The following is a 21,420-nucleotide window of genomic DNA, read 5'->3' on the forward strand; positions in this document are numbered from 1 at the left end:
TTCAATTTCTTAACGAACATTGCAGAGTCCAAAATATACGGCCACAAATATCACCTGAAGTTTTACCCGGTCAAGTGCTGCTTGCAGATCAGAAATTGTTGAAATTAATCAGAACATTTTAGAAAGCTTCTAAAAGTTCCTTAAAATGAGAGGTAGCAAGACTAGGCTAAGACTAAGGCTAGACAGGTCGAAACAATTTTTTTTTAATATTTATTGAATTATTGTGCGGAAAATATTTCGTTTATCCCGGGCCACCCATGCAATTTTTCTTTTGCATTCGTCATATTCATTATTTTTACCCGTTCTTTCTTGAACATTTCCGCTCTAGACTTTGAATTTTGTGAGCCTGTCGAGACGTTTGTTTACATTGAAAACCTCTGTTCAAAAGGGTATTTGAAAGATGTATTTTTAGTGCCTCTGGCCTCAAGCAATTTAATCGATCCTTTGTTTACCCGATAAATGACATTTATCTGGCGCGACATCAAAACCGCACGAGTCGATATTCTGCTGTGTAGACCAAACGATAAAGAAGGATCGATAGCCACCAGAAATTATACGTGATCAGAATGGCTCATATAGAAAATCACCACCACGACTCACCTGAAATGAGCTTAAAGTGCTCCTTTCTAAGCTCCATGAATTTGTATTTGCTATTGGTAGGAGCTTTTGGCTTTTTCCTGAATATTTTTCCATGTGTGGTGTGCTACGCGAAGCTTCGGACACGATGCGGTCGAACGAGCAGAGACGTTTTGTTGATGTCACTGATTTTAGTGGACTTTTTAACTGTTTGTATACCAGTGCCGATATACCTCTTGCTGTACAACAACTGCCCTAGAAGTCAGCGGTCAAACCACGTTGAAAGACCGGCGATTTGCGAGATATTTCACCTGATGTTTATGTGGTTCAAGTTGGCATCGCTGTTTATAATTACAACGCTCAACTACACCTCCTACTTAGCCATGACTGCGCGAGGAATCTATCGAAGTATAGGCGACAGAATCTCGTCATCTTTAGCCTGCTCGAGGCACGAGCAAAAACACAGGGAAAATTTGCGAAACTCGTCCCTCGTTATTGCTAATTTAGTTGTAGGCATAGCCATTGTGGCCTTGTTAATTGCCTCGTTGCCTTACATCGGCCTGGGTCCGGAAGGGAAAACACTGACGACGCAATCGCACAGTTCTAAAACTTTACCTAAAGAAAACTTAACGATTTTATTTTGTTCCCTAGAGCAAATAAGCTATCCAAGACAGAACTCTGATTATACGTTTTTATTCGCTCTGTTGATGAGCAGCAGTGCCTGTTTATTACTGCAGATTGTCCACAATGTTCTAGGTTGTTTTAATTGTTCGGGTTACTCTCTGGGCGGTACTTCTGCGATACGCACGTCCAAGTCTTTTGTCCTGTACAGTCGAAGACTCGGAGCCGAGAGAGACTTTGCTAAGATGATATGTGTGCTGGGTCTGACATTTCACGTGACCTGGATTCCTGTAATGGTAGGTATCATTTTGATCTAGTTTTTTAACTTAATACCTGTGGACGAAAATATTCTGGTTGATGGAAGATTATGATTTAGTTTCACAAATAATTCCGGCGCCACTTCTTGTTTACTTTGACGCACTGTTATTATCATTGTTAGTTTTTTTGCCCACGCGCGGAGATTTGCTTCACCAAGTTTCGCAATCTTTATTCATTTTTTAGTACTTTTTGTTATTTACTTTTAAACAGTTAGCCATGAAATAGATTGAAAATACTTGAGGTCTAAATTCGACTCGTGTTGGGGTCTCAGAGTTTTTTCTTTGTACCACGCTCGTGACAAGACGAACCAAAAAAAGTTTTTTTTCCGATAAGAATGGAGTTGTTTTATAACTTCATCGACATACAAGAACTTGAAAGAGAAATGGGCACTCCAAGATAGCGTTTCTCTTGCAATTTCTTTTGCGGCATGATTTGTTTTCAGGCAAGTGTAAGATGCACCAGCTTCGATGTTTTCCTCGTTGTCTGGATTCGCGTGAGAAATTTTTATAAGGAAAATTTCAGAAAGGCTTCCGAAAGACAGATAAAGGAAAATTTTGTGGAAAAGAGGCTCCAAATGTAAAATTAGTAAAATTTTGTTTAAAGACACTTTCTTTTATGACACTTCACCCTCTCAGATCTGTTCACAACTCAGGAACTTTAAGAGAAGAGATTGATTAGTTCACCACTGTTGAGTCTTACTTTGAAAAGCTGGTGGTTGTCAATCGCCAAGAATCGGTCACGGAAATCATGTAGGTTGATGTTATACTCATTAGCCAATAATACTCGATATCAATTAACTGACCCCATCGATTAATCTGTTAATATCGGCGTGAATTGACCAAGAACAGCTGTAATAAATATCAGCAATGCAAACTGGAAAACAACCGATGGAAATCAATGACACTAGAAGCCAAACAATTAATATCGATTATATTGGAGTGCAATAACTTTTCTCTTTCACCTTTGTACATTGATTTCTGATGTTAATATCGGTTGATATCAAAATTAATTGATAATCAATTTAAATGTTTGGTCAGGCCTGCATGTGTGTGATTGCCAAAAAATATGGGAAGAACCCGTTTTAGGAGCTCGGCATAACAGACGGATTTTTAAATCCTTGCATTTTAACATCAGAATGCATATTCTCCACACTCGGTTCTCCACACATCTCCTTTGGTGCTGAAAAGGAGAATTAATGTAACAATCATGAGCTTCTCAAGTTGGTGATCATTCCATCTATTCTCATAACTTTAATGGTTGATTCAGGGATGATATTGTGAGGAGAAATTAGATACTAATCACTCTAAGAGTTAAAGGGTTAAAAGCAGTCAGAGATCATAATCTTTTGCTCAAAGCCAATGTATAGTTGTTTTAGTAAACACTAAAACGATGGGATGTAATAGCGAGTTCAGTGCTCGCCGGTGAATAGAAACAGATATTCGAAGTTCGAGTAGCCCATCAGAGCGCCCCTTTAACTTTATCCGTTATCCGCTTAGCACAACTATGAGATATTTGGCCAGAGATCAATGAAACAAGATCAGTGCATTGAATTTATGCCAATTTAAAATCTACTTACTCGGATGTTTGCGTTGGTTTTTCATTTTTTTTTCCGGAAATTAATTTTTCCGGACTCAAGTTAGCTCGAAGAATTAAATTCCAGCAAAATCTCAAACTTACTTTGACTATTTGCTTTTCCCAGGTTGCTGTCGGGTGCATTATGTCCGGTCATCAGATCAGCGCTGAATTCTCCCAATATGTTATAGCAGTATCGTTTTTGTCACCTAGTCTCAACCCTGTTTTCTTCGCCGTGTTTCTTCAGGAGTTTAGAGACGGTTACATGGCAGTATTCCAATTTATTCGTGATAAGATTTTCAGCCTTTGCAAAGGTGCGTAAAGTTAATGAGTCAAACGCCTTAACAACTTTCATTTATATTTATTCCTTTTCACTGCTCAAACTGACGTGTATTTAGTCACTATTTAAGTGTTTAAATGAAGATTTATTACTCTTCTTGGTAAGAGAAAGTTTCTAACTGAGAGCAAAGGCTAGCGCAAGAATAAGTTTTGATCGTCAGAGATCTTTAAAGGAAACGCTCGTTGAAAGAAAGCTTTTTTAAGTTTTAGGCTCGATTATCAACCGCTTGTTGGGAAATTATCCCGCGTTCATTTCCCTCGCAAGACGAGGAAAAACGGCGTAAATCTGAGGATTAAGCATTTCTACTACCACTAAATGAAGGACCACTCAAACAACTTTGACAATTTTCTCAAAGTCTTTGGAGTCGCGTTTAAGTAAAGAGACAATCGAAGTAAAGTTTGCGGAGTGGATTCTTTTTCCGGCATGATTATTGTTGTCTTGTCTTTATTGGTTTAGTAGATTTTTGCTGCTTACAAGCTCAAGAAGGTTCATTTCTCTCTCTTTTCTCTTTTATAGACTGTCTCAAGTTACGAAGTAAGCCGACAGAGGTGATCACAACTTCAGTGACATCGTCCGGCATTTCTGCGGGAAAGGGCGAGCAGGTTTAAAGCTGTTAAATGTCCTGTCACAGTTCGACCGATGATATTGATAATAGTCCACATTTAAGAATTTTTTACAGCCTGTGTGTACTCGCCTGCGCTCGATTTAGTTGTTCCCGGACCTAACATCAAGGAATCATTCGTTTTGCTCTAGGAACAAACTAAGATGTCTGAAATAGATTGGCTGACCTCTGTATTTGTTCAATTAACATTCAAGGCATAAAACTGTAGTCAAGGAAAGTCTTGAAAAAGAACTCATGTAGTTAGTTACATTTTCAATTCTTTGATCCATCCTACATCCCATCTGAAAGAATAAAACTGATTTTCCCGGTGTTATGATAAATTTTTAGATAGATTAATTTAGTTTTGTTTGCCTGAGTTATGGCCTTCGACGCAGACTATGACTTCCCCGGCTCTTGCTACACTAATGGCAAACAAGAAAGCTCCTGGTATGCGTAGGATCTGCACAAAATGCTCAGCAACCACTGAACTACACACACAACCAGGAATTTAGAGATCTGGGGAAAAACCGAAGTGTTTGTGACCTTCCTCAATCCACTCATCCCCACCCCTCCAAAGAGTGTTTGTTTTTTTTTATTGCAATTGTGTGTGTGTTTTCCTCAAATAACGCGCCTGGCGGAAACCGGAACTCTGCCATTTTGGTTCTATGTTTTTCCTTTCCTTTCCTTCGCGCTGAAAAAAAAGGGATTTGAACTTTTCGTCCGTTTGCGTTAATCCACTTGCTGAGCAAGGTCAATATTTATTTTACGAAGTAATCAATAGTATAAGAAGCAGGAGTTTCCAGGAATTCCTGTGCGAGGTTAACTTTTACCAGAGAGATTTACAACTAGAAAATTGACATAATTAAAAACATAGCTTATCACAAAATAGTACAACAAGATCTAATCACCGTAGAAACGGAGCAACTGTTTCCGTACCAAATTCACAACTGCAAGAAGAAAAAAAGGTGAAAGAAATTGTACTTAGATGAGACCGCTAAAAGGAATAAGAAATAATCAACCTGTCTTATTATAATTTTTGTATCGAATGGCTTAAAGTAATAAAATATTTCCATTCTTTTTCCCAACACCAATATAAGGAAACCCTTACAAAATTTCAGATTAAATATAGTTCCATTTTTATCGTTTAACAAAGCTTCTGAATTTATGTCTTTACTCCATCTTCATACTGCTTCTGTTCCTGAAATGCCAGAAAGAATGTGTGTTATTTGCAATACGGTAAATGACTTATACCCCATTGATACAAAAGATTTAAAATGCCTTTAAGCTGTTTCAGTTAAACCAACTTGACATTTTTTCCTTCATTGAAGTCGCTTAAACAGATTTTTATCGACGACCTCAAATTCAGTACATCGAAAGTAAAATTAAGCGACTACTTAAAACCTCTAGAAAACTTGGTTTTTTATTTCTCTTTCAGCTAATTCCGACTTAACTAAAAATGTTTTGCTGTTGTGAATGAAGTGTTAGCTTACTTTCCAACACAAGGGTGTGGTTATACTATATACTTTTCTTCCTTTACAGGGAGATATAATGCCCTTCCCTTTATATATCTATATAATAATTGTTCTAACCACGTTTTATATATTTTTTCTTGATTTGGGCGTATTTCTCTTGCCTTTCTTTTTCCCTAAAAAAAAGCAGAAATAATTTAAATTCCCATATGACAAAAAAAGATAACTGAAATTGTCATGAACTTGAAGGTTGTGTATACCTTTCCTTGTGTTTATCGGCTATATCTTTTCTCTTCCGACGAAACTTGGCCTCATCTTTGTCAGTCCTAGATAAAGAAAATCAATTTTAAGACAATTTCTCGCCCAAGTAGTTTTGATTGAACAGAGAAGGATAATGGGTGTGATCTTTACTCACAGGCTCACACAGAAAATGAAAGATACGAGTGCAGAAGTATTACATCAAAGGCGGAAGGAGGGTGAGCGGGGAAAGGCTTTCCTCAAAAACATAACAAACACGAAAATTTGAACGAGGAGCCACAGCCCTTTCCTTACGACAGTGCAAAACTTATTGCCATAAATTGTCTCTTAAAGATACAACCCAAAGTGATCCTCCCACAAATCGTTTTTCATGGCGGATCGCGCCTGGCGAAATATGTTTAAGGACTTATCGATCTACCGACACAATAGACACTGTTAGCAACGTAGAGAGGTTTGCTTGTGCCGACAAAGTACGCGAAGGGCATTTTATAAGTTTGACTGTAATTATACACTGAGTTTATTGTGCGATGAAGCCGGCTCTCTCTTCACTCCCCTCCCACGTTTCAAAACGCTATGCCGGGGTTTCACCGTTTGCGGTAAAGAAAGAGTCACGTGTTGATGGGAGTACACAGGAGAAAAAGGGAATCTCTTGCTAATGCCTCTGAATACAGCCGTTACTTTGTCTGAAGTTGTAAGTTGTATGTGGGCTAGCAATCTTTCTATGGGACAGGAAGAGCCACCTCGTGGAATGTCTACTGCTAAATCATCATCATCATCATCATTGTTATTATTATTACTATTATTATTATTATTATTATTATTATTATTTATCATTATCATTATTATTGCCCGCCACAATCTGGCCAGTTGGTGTTTTGTATTTGACATTAGCGTGGTAGAATCTTTCCCACAAATTTTTATAGTCATATAGATTACGACGTTTACAGGAGAAAGTCTCTTAGATATCCATAATCACACAATACCTACCCTTCCCTTGCTCTCGTTTTTCGACAAACGCAGCGACAAAAGCAATATGCTATTATCAAAAACACCACGGTAAGCACCACAGGCAGGGTATGGAGAATAATTTTTCTAGTGTCTAAAAGAAAAACATTTCAGTACAATGTTTAATATCCAGAAAACAATTATTGAAAAAAAAACTTAAAATTGAAAGGGCTAAAGGGGAAGAAAAGTCTAGAAAATTTTACCTCAGGAACTAGAAAATAATTGCCGTTTTGTCCGTTTTAGCTTGAAATTGTGACGGTAGTGCTTTGAAGTTGCTCTTATTTACAACTTTCCCGACTAGAAATATGCCTTCTTGGATGTGACGTCAGCTATGACGTACAATAGTCAATCCGTGTTCAACACTTTGACCAGATTGACCACGGGTATTTCTTATGAGAGTTCAACTATGGTCAACCGTCTCGTGGTTAACTGTCATAATACAAAAGGGAAAAGAGTAAGCTTCCAAAAGCTACCCGAAAATGAAAATTTAAAGAAAATTTGGCCAGTAAAAATAAAACGCAAGGACAGTTTGCCGAAACCCGGAACTGCTACGTCTGCTCAGATCACTTTATCGAGGAAGACTTCAAGCGGAATATTCAGGTATGAAAGTTGTTCTTTTTGACCTTTGCTTCAAACTGAAAGGTACGTATACCTTTCACATTTTCAAAATGCATTTTTCTTTAATAATTTTTTTTAAGAGAACCACTGCAATGGAAGCGAAACAAATTGAAGCTTGCATTGGTGATTGACCGCGTGTGGTAAATTCAGTCAGTAAATTCAGTTCATTCAAAGGCACGTGAACTTTTGTTGATTTTAGAATCACTATAAAAAATGTCTTCTCGTCACTGTATGTAAATAAGAAGACAATGAAGAAAACCATTAGTGTGTTAAATGTTTGGTTTTTTTTTTCTTTTCAAAAGCACAGTCCCTGATCTCCGAAAAAAAATCACACACACTCCACGCCCGCCTCAGGAGGACCTTCTCGCACGGCATGTATCCAGATTTGGAAAAAATTAAGCCAGTGGAGAAAATAGAAATGCAAAATTTGAAGAATCTGCCTAAAATGCCACTGGCATTTATATTATTAGTTTTATGTTTTCGGAACAGACTGTTAAAGGTATTTAATTATTGGAACTGGAGCCGATACCCTTGTAGCGCCGTAGAAAGACTGTGCACTTCCTTGAATGATTAATAAATACAAAGACAATTTTGTTGATTAAACGTGTCCATAAAGCTTGTATAATTTCCGGCTGCATCTGGGTAATTACTTCTCATTGATGCCACAACACACGAAGAAATCACGCGTCTGTTCACTTTACTATGGCTGTTATAAGTCCACCAAGTGGACTGTCTATAACTTGCCAATCGCACACTCCTAGGAAAAAAACAAAATACGCTGATACATAGTCGGAACGGAACCCAAACAAATGCAGTTGAAACAAGCAAATTCTGCTTCGCCAAGCAGGCGACCATTCGAAATGAGATCGATATCCTAACTTAACACTGTTCGACAACGGGAGATTTCCTGACGCTCGTCGTATGACGTGAGGTTCTGTTTACATGTAACAAATTTGGAAGAGTGGACCTCCTTTTGTTTACTTTCCCAGAGTAGATAATGTGATAATTATCTAAGTACTCTGTCTCTCGATTTTGTCTAGTTCACGTCCATATTTACCCATAATTTACCTCCATTGGGAAAACAAAGCATACAAATTAAAGAGGTCTATATACAATTAAAATTGCGGTGAAGTTCATCCTTAGGACTAAAGGTTACAACACCACTTGTAATGAAAGGGCTGATAACAAATTGCATTTGTTTCTTACGGTTCGTATCAGACTAACTTGCAAACAACTTAAACGTTATGTTCGCATGAATTTTGTGAAAAATGTTTCTACTGTCGGTGCTTACTCAACTGACTCAATTGACGGATAATCTTCAAGTCTCTCATTTCTCAGTCGGTGTATGCCAACAAAGACTGTTCTGATGGCATCTTTTGACAGTTGCCGCAAGAGCACCACTCGCGATTTCGAAGACGTGAGCGCCTAGATTTTTCTCCTTGTATCTCTCTCTGAATTTCTTCGTCAACAGAGGTTTCTTCTTCTCCTGAAGACGAGCTGTGCTGCGGCTCAAACATCAATGGACGAGTTTCACCTTCTGGATTTAGATCCAAGTCGAGAATTGAGTCATTCTTGCCCTTCTCGCCGCTATTTTCTTTGTTTTCATCCATCTTAGTCGAGATTACAATGCTTGACTATTGTTACGTCATAGTTACGTCATAGCTACGTAATAACAAAGATGGGGGATTTCAACTCCAGAATGTCAATTTTGAAAACGTGATTTCTGGCAACAAAAGTTTCAGCTCAAATGAAAAGCCAATTAAGACAAAGCAAGTCAGGAACTTTTGATGTAGACAGACTTTTCCTAGACCTTACTTCCCCTTTAAGTGACTATCGATTGAATATACTCGATTACAAACGAAAGCCCTTCGGTAGAGCTACAGTTATCCTTAAAGGCCCATTCCCAACCTTGATGCAATGTGCACCGCGACACAATTTCCTGTAACACGAAATTCCCAACTCACTGAAAACCTTCTAAAATCGTCTTTCTCAAGAGCCATCCTGGACATATAGTCAACTGTTTTAAGGTAAATACATTCGCCGGTCGTCATTTTACAGTTTCCTTACGAAGAAAGTGTCACGCTTGGATCTCTTCGTACTTTGTGAACAGAGTCGGCGAAAAGGACAACGTTAAAATTTTTTCACTTTCTAGAAGCGCTTGAGGATTCTAAATGAAGATAAAATATTTCCAATAGAAATTGGTATTTTTCATAGAGAAATATGAAAAAATTTCAGACTGCCGGACGTTTAGTTATTTGAAGACCGTGTCCAGTAGTGTCCGGTGAAATTTTTCTTAGTGGCAGGCTTGGATCTCTTCGCACTCTGTGTACAAGGTCAGCGAAACGGATAAAGTTGGCATTTTTTCACTTTCTAGGAGCGCTTGAGGATTTTAAATGAAGGTAGAATATTTTCCAACGAAAAATTGGTATGTTTCAAAGAGAAATATGGAGTTGTTTGAGGACCGTGTCCAACCGTGTCATTGAAAAGTTTTTAAGTGTCAGGCACTTGGATGGCTTCGTACTCTGTATACAGGGTTAGCGAGAAACATCAAGTTCGAAATTTTAGGCTGCCTGGAAGCGCTTGAGGATTGTAAATAAAGGTAGAACATTTTCGTATATATATTTTTTGGATTTCGAAGAGAAATATGGAAAAATATCGGACTGCCAGACGTTTAATTATTTTAAGTTTAGTCACTTCATTGCAGGAACGTCAGCGACACTGACAGTTTGCTGCTTTGCATGGACAACAACCTCGACCATTCTTTCAAGCGCAAGTTCTTCTCCACGGGAAGAAACTTAAACTGACCCTTGGTCCTATTTAACAAGGATGGCAAACTTCAATTAAAAAAAAATTTATGAATGCAAGAAAACGTGGTGGATCAACATTTTCACCTTCTTCGAAATGCTTGCAAGGATTTTCGCGTTCCTCTTTAGCAACAACCGATTCATAAGCGTTTACTGCCTCAGAATCTACTAAATCAGTGGATTCATCCGATTCCATACCGGATTAAAACGAATAGAACTGTTTTAAACAGAATTGTTTTGATAAGCTCTTCAAATTTATCGGAGAAAACGCAGAAGTTATTTTGAGACGTGACAAGGTAAAAATAACTGACCAATCAGAGGCGCTATTTAAACAAAAGCGATGGTTCAAAATAAAAACAAACGACCGCGTTGCATCAAGGTTGGAAATGGGCCTTTAATGTCGTGCATGAAAGGTTGCTTTCGCTTTAGGGAGCCTCGCCGCTGTCGTATTTTTGACCGACTGACTTTAGGCAATATTTTAACGCTGATGCCATTTACGAAACATATAGATAAAGGATATTAAAAGGTCGGCTTGTGCACAACGCTGAACGGTAAAGATAGCTTGAATATGAGTACAGAACTATGAGTACATGCAAATTCTCATCTAACATCCAGGAGCAAGAAATGTATCTGTAAACCAGCTTGCAAAATTTTAAGTTAACCTCCGAGTCCATGCCTCTATTCGTAACATATAAGTGCATTGTTACTTGAAATATAAGAAAGTTTCTTATCCCCGCAAAATTCGTCAACATTTAAAGTTGCGTGACTAAAAAACTAGCGTCTATTCTTGAAAGGATTAACGCTTCCTGTCTTTCACTTTCTGGGAAATTTACGTCAGACTGGTTTATATTTTGCCATAAGTCTCGCTAGTCCAATTAGAAGCATACTTACTTTACGCTGTTTTGGTTCAAAACGATACTTTTGTGATCTCCGCTGAGAATATCAGAATGTGATCGTGATAACACGAAATAGGAAATACGAAGGTGGAATGAAACACTTCTTGAAACACTTCACTTCTTGAAACACTTCACTTCTTTCGTAATTACCCGAGCAACACAATGTAACTTACCAGCTGCCGCTGTGCAAGGCCACAAATGGATGAAAACTAGAAAAAACGCAAGGACCAAAGGCGAGGAAAGGCTCCAATAAAACGCCATAGCGTCTTGACGTCGTTGGTGACCAAGATGGCTACCGTATGAGTAAGGATCTCAACCTTTGATGTCACAACGACATCAAATGCATTCAAATGGATCGAAATTTGCCATTAACTTTCGACTGTCAGACGAGTCAGTGACAAGGGAGTGCAGGTATCGCTAAAAAATCAAAGGAAGAAGAGGAAATATGTATGTCCCAAATCCTGAGTATTTAGAGCTTAAAACATTAAGGGGAAAATTGTTCAAGATCAGTGTCACAATTGTTGCGTGACATATCAGTAAAGATTTTAAACGCGTCACGAAATCATCGCGAAACTATCCTGTTAATTTATTTCGGGTGAGTTTGTGTCAGTACAATCGTTGTATATTTCCATAGTATCATGGGAACTGAAAAAATTGTGGGGGGGGGGGGTTGGCTCTTACCCTTATATTCTCTTAATTGAATAAAAACCAAAAGATGTTATCACAACTTGCAAAGCATTCTTCAGTAAACTAGACCCTGTAAGCAGGGTAACTGGGATACCTGGATGGTACTGAATCCTTGGAATCAAGTGTAGTGATACTACTGGTGTCGGACTAGTATACTGAAATAGCGCGCTCAAGTCTGGCCAAGGGCATACACCTATTTCAAAACATAGGCATGCTATGCGTGCAAGAGTTCCTTTTTGTAGGGTGGGTGGATTACTTGAAACATTGTGAATGATGTCTACATTCTTACAAAAGGAGAGAAGAATATTAATGTGGGAAAGAACGAAAATGTCGAATTACCTCACTCACAGGTATTTTGTGGGAGATTATGTGTATTTTGCGAATAAATGTAACCAAAAATAAACTGTATTGGTGCCACGGATACCTGTTAGTACAAAATGCAGACAGCATACTGCAGACCGGATACAAAATATAGACTGCAGACTGCAGAGTGGGTAAAAAATGCAGACTAAGAATCTGAAGAGTTTTTACGTCTGGTATATAATAACATGTCATCTTACAGCTTACCGAGCGTCACGCAATCGCTTTTCTGCAATCCGCCTTCACAATTATTTGCACTATTGTGGAATATTCCTGGCCCATTTCTTGATGAAAATCGATCGCAATATTATTTCAAGCCTTCAATATAGTCTTCTTACTTTGCGTGCGAGTTGGTTGGTGTGATGTCTGTACAGATTTTATCAACGTAATAAAAGTAGATGATGTGAACTACAGTGATGGTAAAGCAAGCTTAAAACGGCAGAAATCGCCAGAAAATACAACGGATACACAGGGTATGAGTAAGTTTTATTGATTTTACGAGAAAAATGTTCATATTTCGAAATATGTATCGTTGTAAATCGACCATACTTCGTTCCCTGTACTATTCCTTATAACGTGCAGTTCCTCTCGTAACTTAACACCGAGTCACACAACGCGTGACGCGTTCATGAATTAATCGTTGGCTTTTTCTCGAGACGTGCGCTTGGGCCGCTTGTGACAAGACAATTGCGTAAACAATATTTAACATAACAACATTATACACAAAAAACACAGGGTTTTGGATCACGTATTTATTAAAAAAGAATATCCATACAACTACAATGAAAACAAACATAAGATTCACCTTTCTGATCGTGAAATTAATACCATTCGTACTGTTATCGTAGCTACGTTCCTTGCCATCAAGTGAATCCAACATGTCGTCTTTCTTCACAAGCAGTTTGCATCCCATATAGTTATGTTCTTCAGTCTCACGGTAGTAGCGTTGTTCAATAGATTGCATAGAGTATATGCAGTTTGGTTTCAGATTTCAGATTTTGCTTTTTACAACAAGTGAACGTTTTTCAACTAAGACATTGGCATACTTAGCATACAAGGCATTCAAGGCTTTCATGGCTTTCAAGCGTTCGCGACTCAATCCGTTCCAAAATTACCGCTCAATAACATCTTTCAGTGTGGATTAGCCGCGATTAATACGACTTGTATATGCGTCTGTAAGTATTTTGCGCGTTTGCGCTATAATGCTCCAGGAGATCGCAATCCAAATACGTTGAAATGCAAAACAACTGACCAAAGAGTTACATGAGCAAAATCTCGTGTTCGTCATGTGACCCGGCCCTGTGTGTGTATGACAACGTCAATCATCATCAAGATAACACGCGTGATCAGCATGTGAACACCTCATTGGATCACAGTTAGTTGTCATGGTGTTGGGGGCCCAATGACCTCTGGGTACTATTGCGCAATTTTTCCATTTTGTGGCGGAGGAAAAAAACAAAAAAACAAAAAACAAAAAAAAAAAAGACGACAGAAAAACAAAGGCATTTTATGACTGGGCTACCACAGGTATCCCAGTAATGACAGCGGGCTGTATTGAAGAAGGAGATTGTGAAACCCTAACCGGTCCATTTTGATTCTTTCGCTTACAGTTTTGATGCACAATCTACAATACTTTTGAAATCCACAAATCCACACTTAAAACTGTAAGACTTAGTTCACAAATAGACGCCTGCGCGTAACAACAGTGATAAATGTGTTACATGAACAATTTACGTTTCTACATCGTTGATTGTCTGTAGTGGAACCGGCTAGGAAACGGCCCTAGTTCGCAAGTTTTCATCAATTTAGATCGGTTATGTCTGATTTCGATAGGAATGATTTGTCTAATTTAACGAAAAATCCGATGTGCGCGTTTTAAACCCCCATAGACAGACACTTCCCTCTGTTTTCCCAAGATCCCTTCGATTTCGAATGATCACGCTGAGCATAGTTATGTTCCTCCTGTTTTCGGACAGTTTTACCCGATGTACAGTGGAAAGATTTCTCTGGTTTTGGACTTTACGACTTTGTTAAACTACATTTTGGACAAGTTTGTCTAAGTTTTGAAATGTTTCCAACCTAAGTACTCAGTACCTTTCAGTAGTACTCAGTATCTTTCAGCATAGGGATATAAAGATGCTTGAAAGTTTAATTAATTCTGAACTTGAGAAAGTTCTTACTTGGCTATGTGCAAATAAGCTTTCATTAAATATTGATAAGTCAAACTTTGTTATTTTCCATCCAATTCAAAGAAAATTGCCCAAACAGGTCATGTTATCTATAAACAATCAGATGTTGACCCAGGAAACTTCCATTAGATACCTTGGAGTTTACATTGATTACAATATTAGTTGGAAGATGCACATTACTAATATTTCTAAAAAAATCAAGAGAAGTATAGGCATTCTTTCTAAACTAAGTTATTTCTTAAGTACTAAAACACTACTTAGCCTGTACTATGCTCTGGTTGAGCCTTTTCTCAACTACTGCATAATTGCTTGGGGCAATACCTGATTAAAAGTACACTTGTATCATTTGACACAAAAACCCTATATGTTGTCTCGCGGCACCTGGGTTTCGTTGGGGTTTATTATATAAGCTAACAACAAAACCTAATTCAGCTGATAGGTTTAACTTCAAGATTACTCTCTCCACACAACATCATTGTTAATAAAGCATAGAAAACTACATAAGCTCAGACTCTTTACTCAAAGATGCAGCCTGAGCAAAGCCATTTTAATGGCATTTTAATGACATCTTAAAATATGTCGTCATTGCGAAGCCTTGATTAACAGATACAATGGTAAGAGAAGCTTCTGAATTTGTGTCTTTATTCCATCTTCATACAGATTCTATACCTGAAAATTAAGAAAGAAATTTTATTATATGCGATACAATAAATGACTTAAACCCCATTCATACCAAAGCTTTAAAATGTTTTTAAGTTGTTTCGGTTAGACCCGTTTGACATTTTTTTTTCATTGAAGCCGCTTAAACAGGTGGTTATCGACCTCAAATTTAATATATTGAAAATAAAGTTAAGCGACTACTTAAAACCTATACAAGACTCAGTTTTTTTTTTCATTTCTCTTTTCTTAATTTCCATTCAGTTAAACCCGACTTAACAAAAAATGTTTTACTGATGTGCATGAGGTGTTAGTTTACTTTCCAACACAGGGGTGGGATTATACTTCATACTTTGCATACTTTACAGGGAGAAATAATGCCTTTCTCTTTATTTATATAATAATCGTCCTAACCAGAATTTATTTTTTTGATTGAATTTAAAACGACCTATTCACTTACCATATTTTTTCCTGATTTCGTCACGTTTCTCTTGCCTTTCTTTTTCCCTAAAAGAAGGCAGAAAGAATTTAAATTATCTTATGACAAAAAAGATAACTGAAATCGTCATCAACTTGAAGGTTGTGTATACCTTTCCTTGTGTTTATCAGCTATTTTTTTTCTTTTCCGATGAGACTTGACCTCATCTTTGTCAGGCCTAGATAAAGAAAATCAATCTTAAGACAACTTCTCACCTGAGGAGTTTTGATTGAACAATGAAGGATACCGGTAATAGGTGTGATCTTTACTCGCACGCTCACACAGAAAACGAAAGATACGAGTGCAGAAACATTATTAGCAGAGAGGGTGAGCAGGGAAAGGCTTTCCTCGAAAACATAAAAACACGAACATTTTGACAAGGAACCACAGTCCTCCCTTCACGACAATGCAGAGCTTATTGCCATAAAATTGTCTCGGAAAGATACAACCCAAAGTGATCCTCTCATAAATCGTTTTACATGGCGGATCGCGCCTGGCGAAACATGTTCAAGGACTTATCGATCTACCGACGCAATGGACTGTTAGCAAAGTGAAGAGGTTTGCTTGTGCCGACAAACTACGCCAAGGGCATTTCCTAAGTTTGACTGTGATTATACACTAAGTTCATTGTGCGATGAACCCCCTCTCCTCCCTCCCCTTCCACGTTTCAAAACGCTTTGCCGCCCCTGGATCATATAAAAATTCAGTTACGCCGTTTACAGTAATGAAAGAGTCTAGTGTGGATGGGGGTACACGGGAGAAAGAGGGAATCTCTTACTGATGCCTCTGAATACTTTGTTAAGAGCCACCTCGTGAAATGTCTACTGCTAAATTATAATTATCGTCGATATTATTGTTTTATCATTATCATTACTACTGCTCAACACAATTTGGCCATTGCAGTTAAGTATTTATATTTTACAAGGTACTTGTAGACGCTAGCATATAGATTACGACGTTTACAGGAGAGTCTCTTAGATATCGGTAATCACCCAATACCTACCCTCCCCTTGCTCTCGTTTTTCGACAACAGCAGCAGTAGATGCAACATCCTATTGTCACAAGCAACACGAAACCCGCCACAGGCAGGGCAATGAGAAGAATTTTTCCAGTGACTAAAAGAAAAACATTTCAGTACAATCTTTAATATCCAGAAAACAATTGATAAAAAAAAAACTTAAAATCGTCCACTAATTGAATGAAAATATTTCTCATGTTTTTTTTTTTACATCAGATTGTCTGAATTACCGAAGAGTTTTCTGGGAAAACGCAATAATTTCTTATGAAATAAAGTGAGGATGTCATCATTGGAAGGTCTCCTCTTACGATAACTGAGCGAAACTAAAGGTGACTATGCCGTCACCGGTAATGATAATGATTGAAATCCCCCTTGATAAGCCTGAGTGCTTGGGGGGAAAACAAGAAAAGACATGTGCAAAGATATAAAAGAAACCTATTGCTTTAAATTGAGCAACAGTTCCTACCCAGACACTGTTCTGTCATCCATTCCTGACCCTCGCACGACTTTTGGAGAGTGCTCTTCACCAAATCACCAGCCTCGCATAATTTGGTTGGCTTGCAGTAAAAGCACTAAAAAACAATGAATAGATAACTGAATAAGTTATAAGTAAATAATTGAATATACGAAAAGACTAAGAGTAGAACTGTAAATAAATGTGATAACTTATCACCATAAATTTATTAAATTCTAGACAATATTTTGTAAGACAAATTCACCATTCAAACAGTCAACCGAACGAAAGGATGCTCTCCCATTTGAGTTACAGAGGACCTTTGAGATCTGGCTGCTGAGTTTACTGTAATTAGCGAAACGAGACTTTCAAGGTAATTAAAAAGATAAAATTTCAAGATTTCTGTTTATTATGTTGAGTGAAGGGCTATAAACCACCAACCAAGGGGAGGCTGTGCAGAAGTATCATAGGGTCTCTGGAAAGTATATAGAAATCTCAAATTTCATAACTCTCATGTACTGTATAATGCAAGTAGTTTCAGATTTTTACTTCCTTACCAATGCTAGAATTTAGTCATTATAATTTATAATTTACAAATGGCTTGATGTTGAAAAACAAAAGATGATGAGAATACAAATAATCGTTTAATATGTTAGATTTATTATTTTCCTGAGCCAATTTATTGTTTGACCATGCCTCTGTTCCTCGGAGGTTTCAGATTCCGGCTGAATTTTTATGATGCCTCTGATTACATTCAAGCACATAAATATTTTCATTACATGGTGAACTTACCCCAGATTGTTCGACGCATTCTTTACACGACATGCCGCTGTATTTACTGCAGTTTGCTAGCGATTAAATGAATAAAATTAAACAGGGTTAAGTGACTATCGATTGAATATACTAGATGACAAACGAAACCCCTTCGGGAGAGCTTCGGTTATCATTAATGTCGTGCGTGAAAGGTTTCTTCCGCTTTCGGGAACCTCGCCGCTGTTGTACATAGCGTATTTTTAACAGACTGACCTTCTGACCTGAAGCAATATTTTAGCGCTGATGTCATTTACGAAACATAGAGATAAAAGATATTAAAAGGTCGGCTTGTACTGAACGGCGTAGTTAGCTAGAATATGTCTACAGAACTATATACACATGCAAATTCTCATCTAACATCCGGGAGCAAGAATTGTATCTGCAAACCAGCTTGCAAAATTTTAAGTTAGCTTCTGAGTGCATGCCTCGATTCGTAACGTGTAAGTGCATTGTTACTTGAAATATAAGGAAGTTTCAAATCCCCGCAAAATTCGTCAACAATTAAAGTTCGTGTCTGTTCTTGAAAGGATTAACGCTTCCTGTCTTTCACAAGGGAAATTTACATCAGAGTGGTTTCTATTTTACCACAAGTCTCGCTAGTCCGATCGGAAGCATATTAACTTTATGCTGTTTTGGTTCTAAACGATACTTTTGTGATCTCTGCTGAGAATATCAGAATGTGATCGTGATAACACGAAATAGGAAATATGAAGGTGAAATGAGACACTTCTTGAGACACTTCACTACTTTCGTAATTAGCCGAGCAACACAATGTAACTTACCAGCTGCCGCTGTGCAAGGCCACAAATGGATGAAACCTAGAAAAAACACAAGTACTAAAGGCGAGGAAAGGCTCCAATAAAAAGCCATTGCGTCTTGACGTCGCTGGTGACCAAAATGGCTACCGAATGAGTAGGGATCTCAACCTTTGATATCACTACGACATCAAGTGAATCGAAATTAGAGATTGACTTTTGACTGCCAGACGAGTCAGTGATAAGGGAGTGTAGGTACCGCCAAAAAATGAAAGAAAGAAGAAATGTGTATGTCACAAATCTTGAGTATTTAGAGCTTCAAACACCAAGGGGACGACTGTTGAGGATATTATTTCCTTGATAAATGTCACAACTGTCGCGTGACATATCAGTAAGGATTTTAAACGTGTCACGAAATCATCGCGAATTTGAAAACATCTTGTTAATTTATTTCGTGTGGGTTTGGCTCCTACCCAGATATTCTCTTAATTGAATAAAAACCAAAAGATGTTATCACAACTTGCAAAGCATTCTTCCGTAAATGACAGTGGGCTGTATTGAAGAAGGAGATTGTAACGCCCTAACCCGTCCATTTTTCTTTCGCTTACAATTTTAATGTACAATTTACAATTCTTTTGAAATCCCCACCTTGAGGTAAAACTGAACAGCTTTTCAGGACCGTTAAGTTACCGGAACCTTCGAGAAACGAGCTCGAATCGAAATAGAATAGACTCCGGTAATTCTGATGGATTCTGATGCGCTTCATCTGATTTCAATCGATGTACAAATCATGGAATTCCGATGGATTCTATCGGACTAAATTTTCATACTTGGCTGTATAGGTGTGTGCAATACAACACGCGTCCCATTTGCTTTTACCGCTCTAATTAGAATAATACATTGCTCTGAGAGAAAGTCTTTCTTTTTTAATCCTGTTTTGTTTGTTTATTACAGTTTTGGTTGAAGACATCAAAAAGAAAAAGCTCCTTGCTCTAAACTCAGAAAAAACGTGATTAACGCCGCACCTGTATTAAGCGGCACTTCACTAATCGTTTATGCTCTAGTTGTCAAAGTCCCGAAATGCTTTCCCCTTAGAATGTAGTTAATAGTATTAGCCACAGACTATAACTTAAACCCAATAAAAAAAATTAGCGTGCGGCCACAGTATATTCGACGATGGACGCCTTATTATATAAAAAACCCCAATATCATTGCTTCACACTTAAAACTGTAAGGCTTAGTTCACAAATAGACGCCATTCGCGTAACAGCAGCGATAAATGTGTTCTGAACAATTTATGTTTACATATCTTTGATTTTCTGTAGTGGAACAGGTTAGGAAACGGCCCTAGTTCGTTTTCATCCCATTTAGATTGGTTGTGTCTGATTTCGATGGGAATGTTCTGTCTAATTTATGGGAAAATTCAATGTGCGCGTTTTAAACCCTCATAGACAGACATTTCCCTCTGTTTTCGCAAGATCTCTCCGATTTCAAATGATCACGCCGAGCATAGTTATGTTCCTCTTGTTTTCTGACAGTTTTACCCGGTGTACTGTAGAAGGATTTCTCCGGTTTCGGTCTTCACGACTTTGTTAAACTATATTTTGGACAACTTTGTCTAAGTTTTGAAATGTTTCCAACTAAGTACTCAGTACTTAAGTTTTGTCCCTCCCCCCGAGAAAGTAATTTTAAAAAAGATTTGGCTCCCAGCATTCCATGCAACATTATTGATATGAAAAATGGCGGAGCTGTCGGCAGAGACAAGCGACTAAATACAGGAATGGCTCCGACTTGTGATTAGATGTTAAAATAGTAAAAGTTAATAAGTTATATCTTAATTCCTTGCTCGTTTGTATTGTTAACCGCGTGTCTCAAAGCGGAACAATGAAATATCAATGCGAGTGAAAACACCGATGTGTCAAACAAGAAATGGTTACTTACGTAGCGAAGGGAAGGCAGCCTTTCTTGTTCAGCGAGGTCGTTCAGCGACATTCCGGCGATGAAAAAGTCATCTGCGGACTAAACTCATTTAGTCAGTTCAGGCGGATGACCAGAGACTGGAGCCATACCAGTATTTCACCGCTGACAGGAATAGCTCCGACTAAAACGTTTATTAATTTTTTTTTTCAATCATTTTGTAAATAATTTTTCAAACAATTTTTTAAATAAAATTTTGAAAAAATTTAAACTAAACTAGTGAGCAGCGCTGTGCGAACAGTAGTTGCAAAACTTCTTTATTCTCTGACGCGTTTCGTTTAACTGTCGTAAACTTCTTCAGGAAGTTTTACAAGTCAACACTAAACGCCTATAGTTAAAAGCCATTGTTAGCGGCCATTCCGGGGGCCAATGACCATAAGGGCTTGGCTGGACCAACGAGGTACTTCGACACGATTCAGTGCGAGAGCTACTGGAACTGGTTTGACTGGTAAGACGATTTTTTGGCTTGGTTTGTTTTTTTCCTTTTTTAGGTCTAGTGGAGTTGTTAGAAATTACTAAGCAAAATTAATCCGCGACTTTCTTCCTTTAGATGTTCTGCAAAAAAAGACGAAGAGCCCGATGAATGGATTTGTCTTTCATGTGAACAATAACCTAGAAAATCAGTTTTCCACGAAAAAAACTCCCTCGATTGCGGCCAAGCCATATTTCTCTAGCAGAGCATATTGTAAATTAAAAACATCGGTCGCAGCGTCACGCAACATTGCGTGATTTTCCAAACGTGACACGCAGTTCTGCATTATTTTAAAACTTAGAAACTACATGGCCCTGTAGTAATAAAGGAGGGCTTCATTTACAAGCACTGTAGACTTTAACATAAGAAGAACCTAATAAATCGCTCTTTCAGTTTTTATCTCAGTGTATAAATTATTTAGCCGGAACGAAAAAAAGATCAATATACGCATGAGTTGGAGCCATTCCTGTCTGCGGTAAAAT

At 37.9% G+C, this 21,420-nt stretch overlaps 3 protein-coding genes across 6 annotated transcripts; 1 reads left to right on the forward strand and 2 right to left on the reverse strand.

The window, feature by feature from the left end:
* Positions 1–481: 481 nt before the first annotated feature.
* On the forward strand, positions 482–4,736 carry LOC131771376 (neuropeptide FF receptor 2). The gene is made up of 3 exons (XM_059087153.2): positions 482–1,493; positions 3,215–3,401; positions 3,944–4,736. The coding sequence occupies exons 1-3, from the start codon at positions 567–569 to the stop codon at positions 4,033–4,035; spliced, it is 1,206 nt and encodes a 401-aa protein (XP_058943136.2). The 5' UTR covers positions 482–566; the 3' UTR covers positions 4,036–4,736.
* Positions 4,737–4,764: 28 nt separating this feature from the next.
* LOC131771377 (uncharacterized) lies at positions 4,765–11,598 on the reverse strand. Of its 4 annotated transcripts, XM_066173399.1 has the most exons (6): positions 8,670–11,047; positions 7,908–8,135; positions 6,743–6,854; positions 5,758–5,823; positions 5,618–5,673; positions 5,089–5,226 (listed from the first exon to the last, which is right to left on the reverse strand). In XM_066173399.1, exons 2-6 carry the CDS (start codon positions 8,014–8,016, stop codon positions 5,210–5,212), a joined length of 360 nt encoding a protein of 119 aa, XP_066029496.1. In that variant the 5' UTR covers positions 8,017–8,135; positions 8,670–11,047; the 3' UTR covers positions 5,089–5,209. The 4 variants fall into 4 exon arrangements, with proteins under 4 accessions (XP_058943137.2, XP_066029496.1, XP_066029495.1 ...); XM_059087154.2 differs by lacking the exons at positions 7,908–8,135; positions 8,670–11,047 and adding an exon at positions 11,252–11,598 and having other exon boundaries at positions 4,765–5,226; XM_066173398.1 differs by having other exon boundaries at positions 7,908–11,048.
* Positions 11,599–14,254: 2,656 nt separating this feature from the next.
* Positions 14,255–18,875, reverse strand: LOC131771353 (pituitary tumor-transforming gene 1 protein-interacting protein). Its single transcript, XM_059087133.2, has 7 exons — positions 18,517–18,875; positions 17,714–17,769; positions 16,934–17,039; positions 16,453–16,564; positions 15,562–15,627; positions 15,432–15,478; positions 14,255–14,983 (listed from the first exon to the last, which is right to left on the reverse strand). The coding sequence occupies exons 1-7, from the start codon at positions 18,602–18,604 to the stop codon at positions 14,967–14,969; spliced, it is 492 nt and encodes a 163-aa protein (XP_058943116.2). The 5' UTR covers positions 18,605–18,875; the 3' UTR covers positions 14,255–14,966.
* Between the last annotated feature and the right edge of the window lie 2,545 nt (positions 18,876–21,420).

This window comes from Pocillopora verrucosa, chromosome 10, assembly GCF_036669915.1.
Source record: "Pocillopora verrucosa isolate sample1 chromosome 10, ASM3666991v2, whole genome shotgun sequence".
In the NCBI taxonomy this organism is placed as follows: Eukaryota; Metazoa; Cnidaria; class Anthozoa; order Scleractinia; family Pocilloporidae; genus Pocillopora; species Pocillopora verrucosa.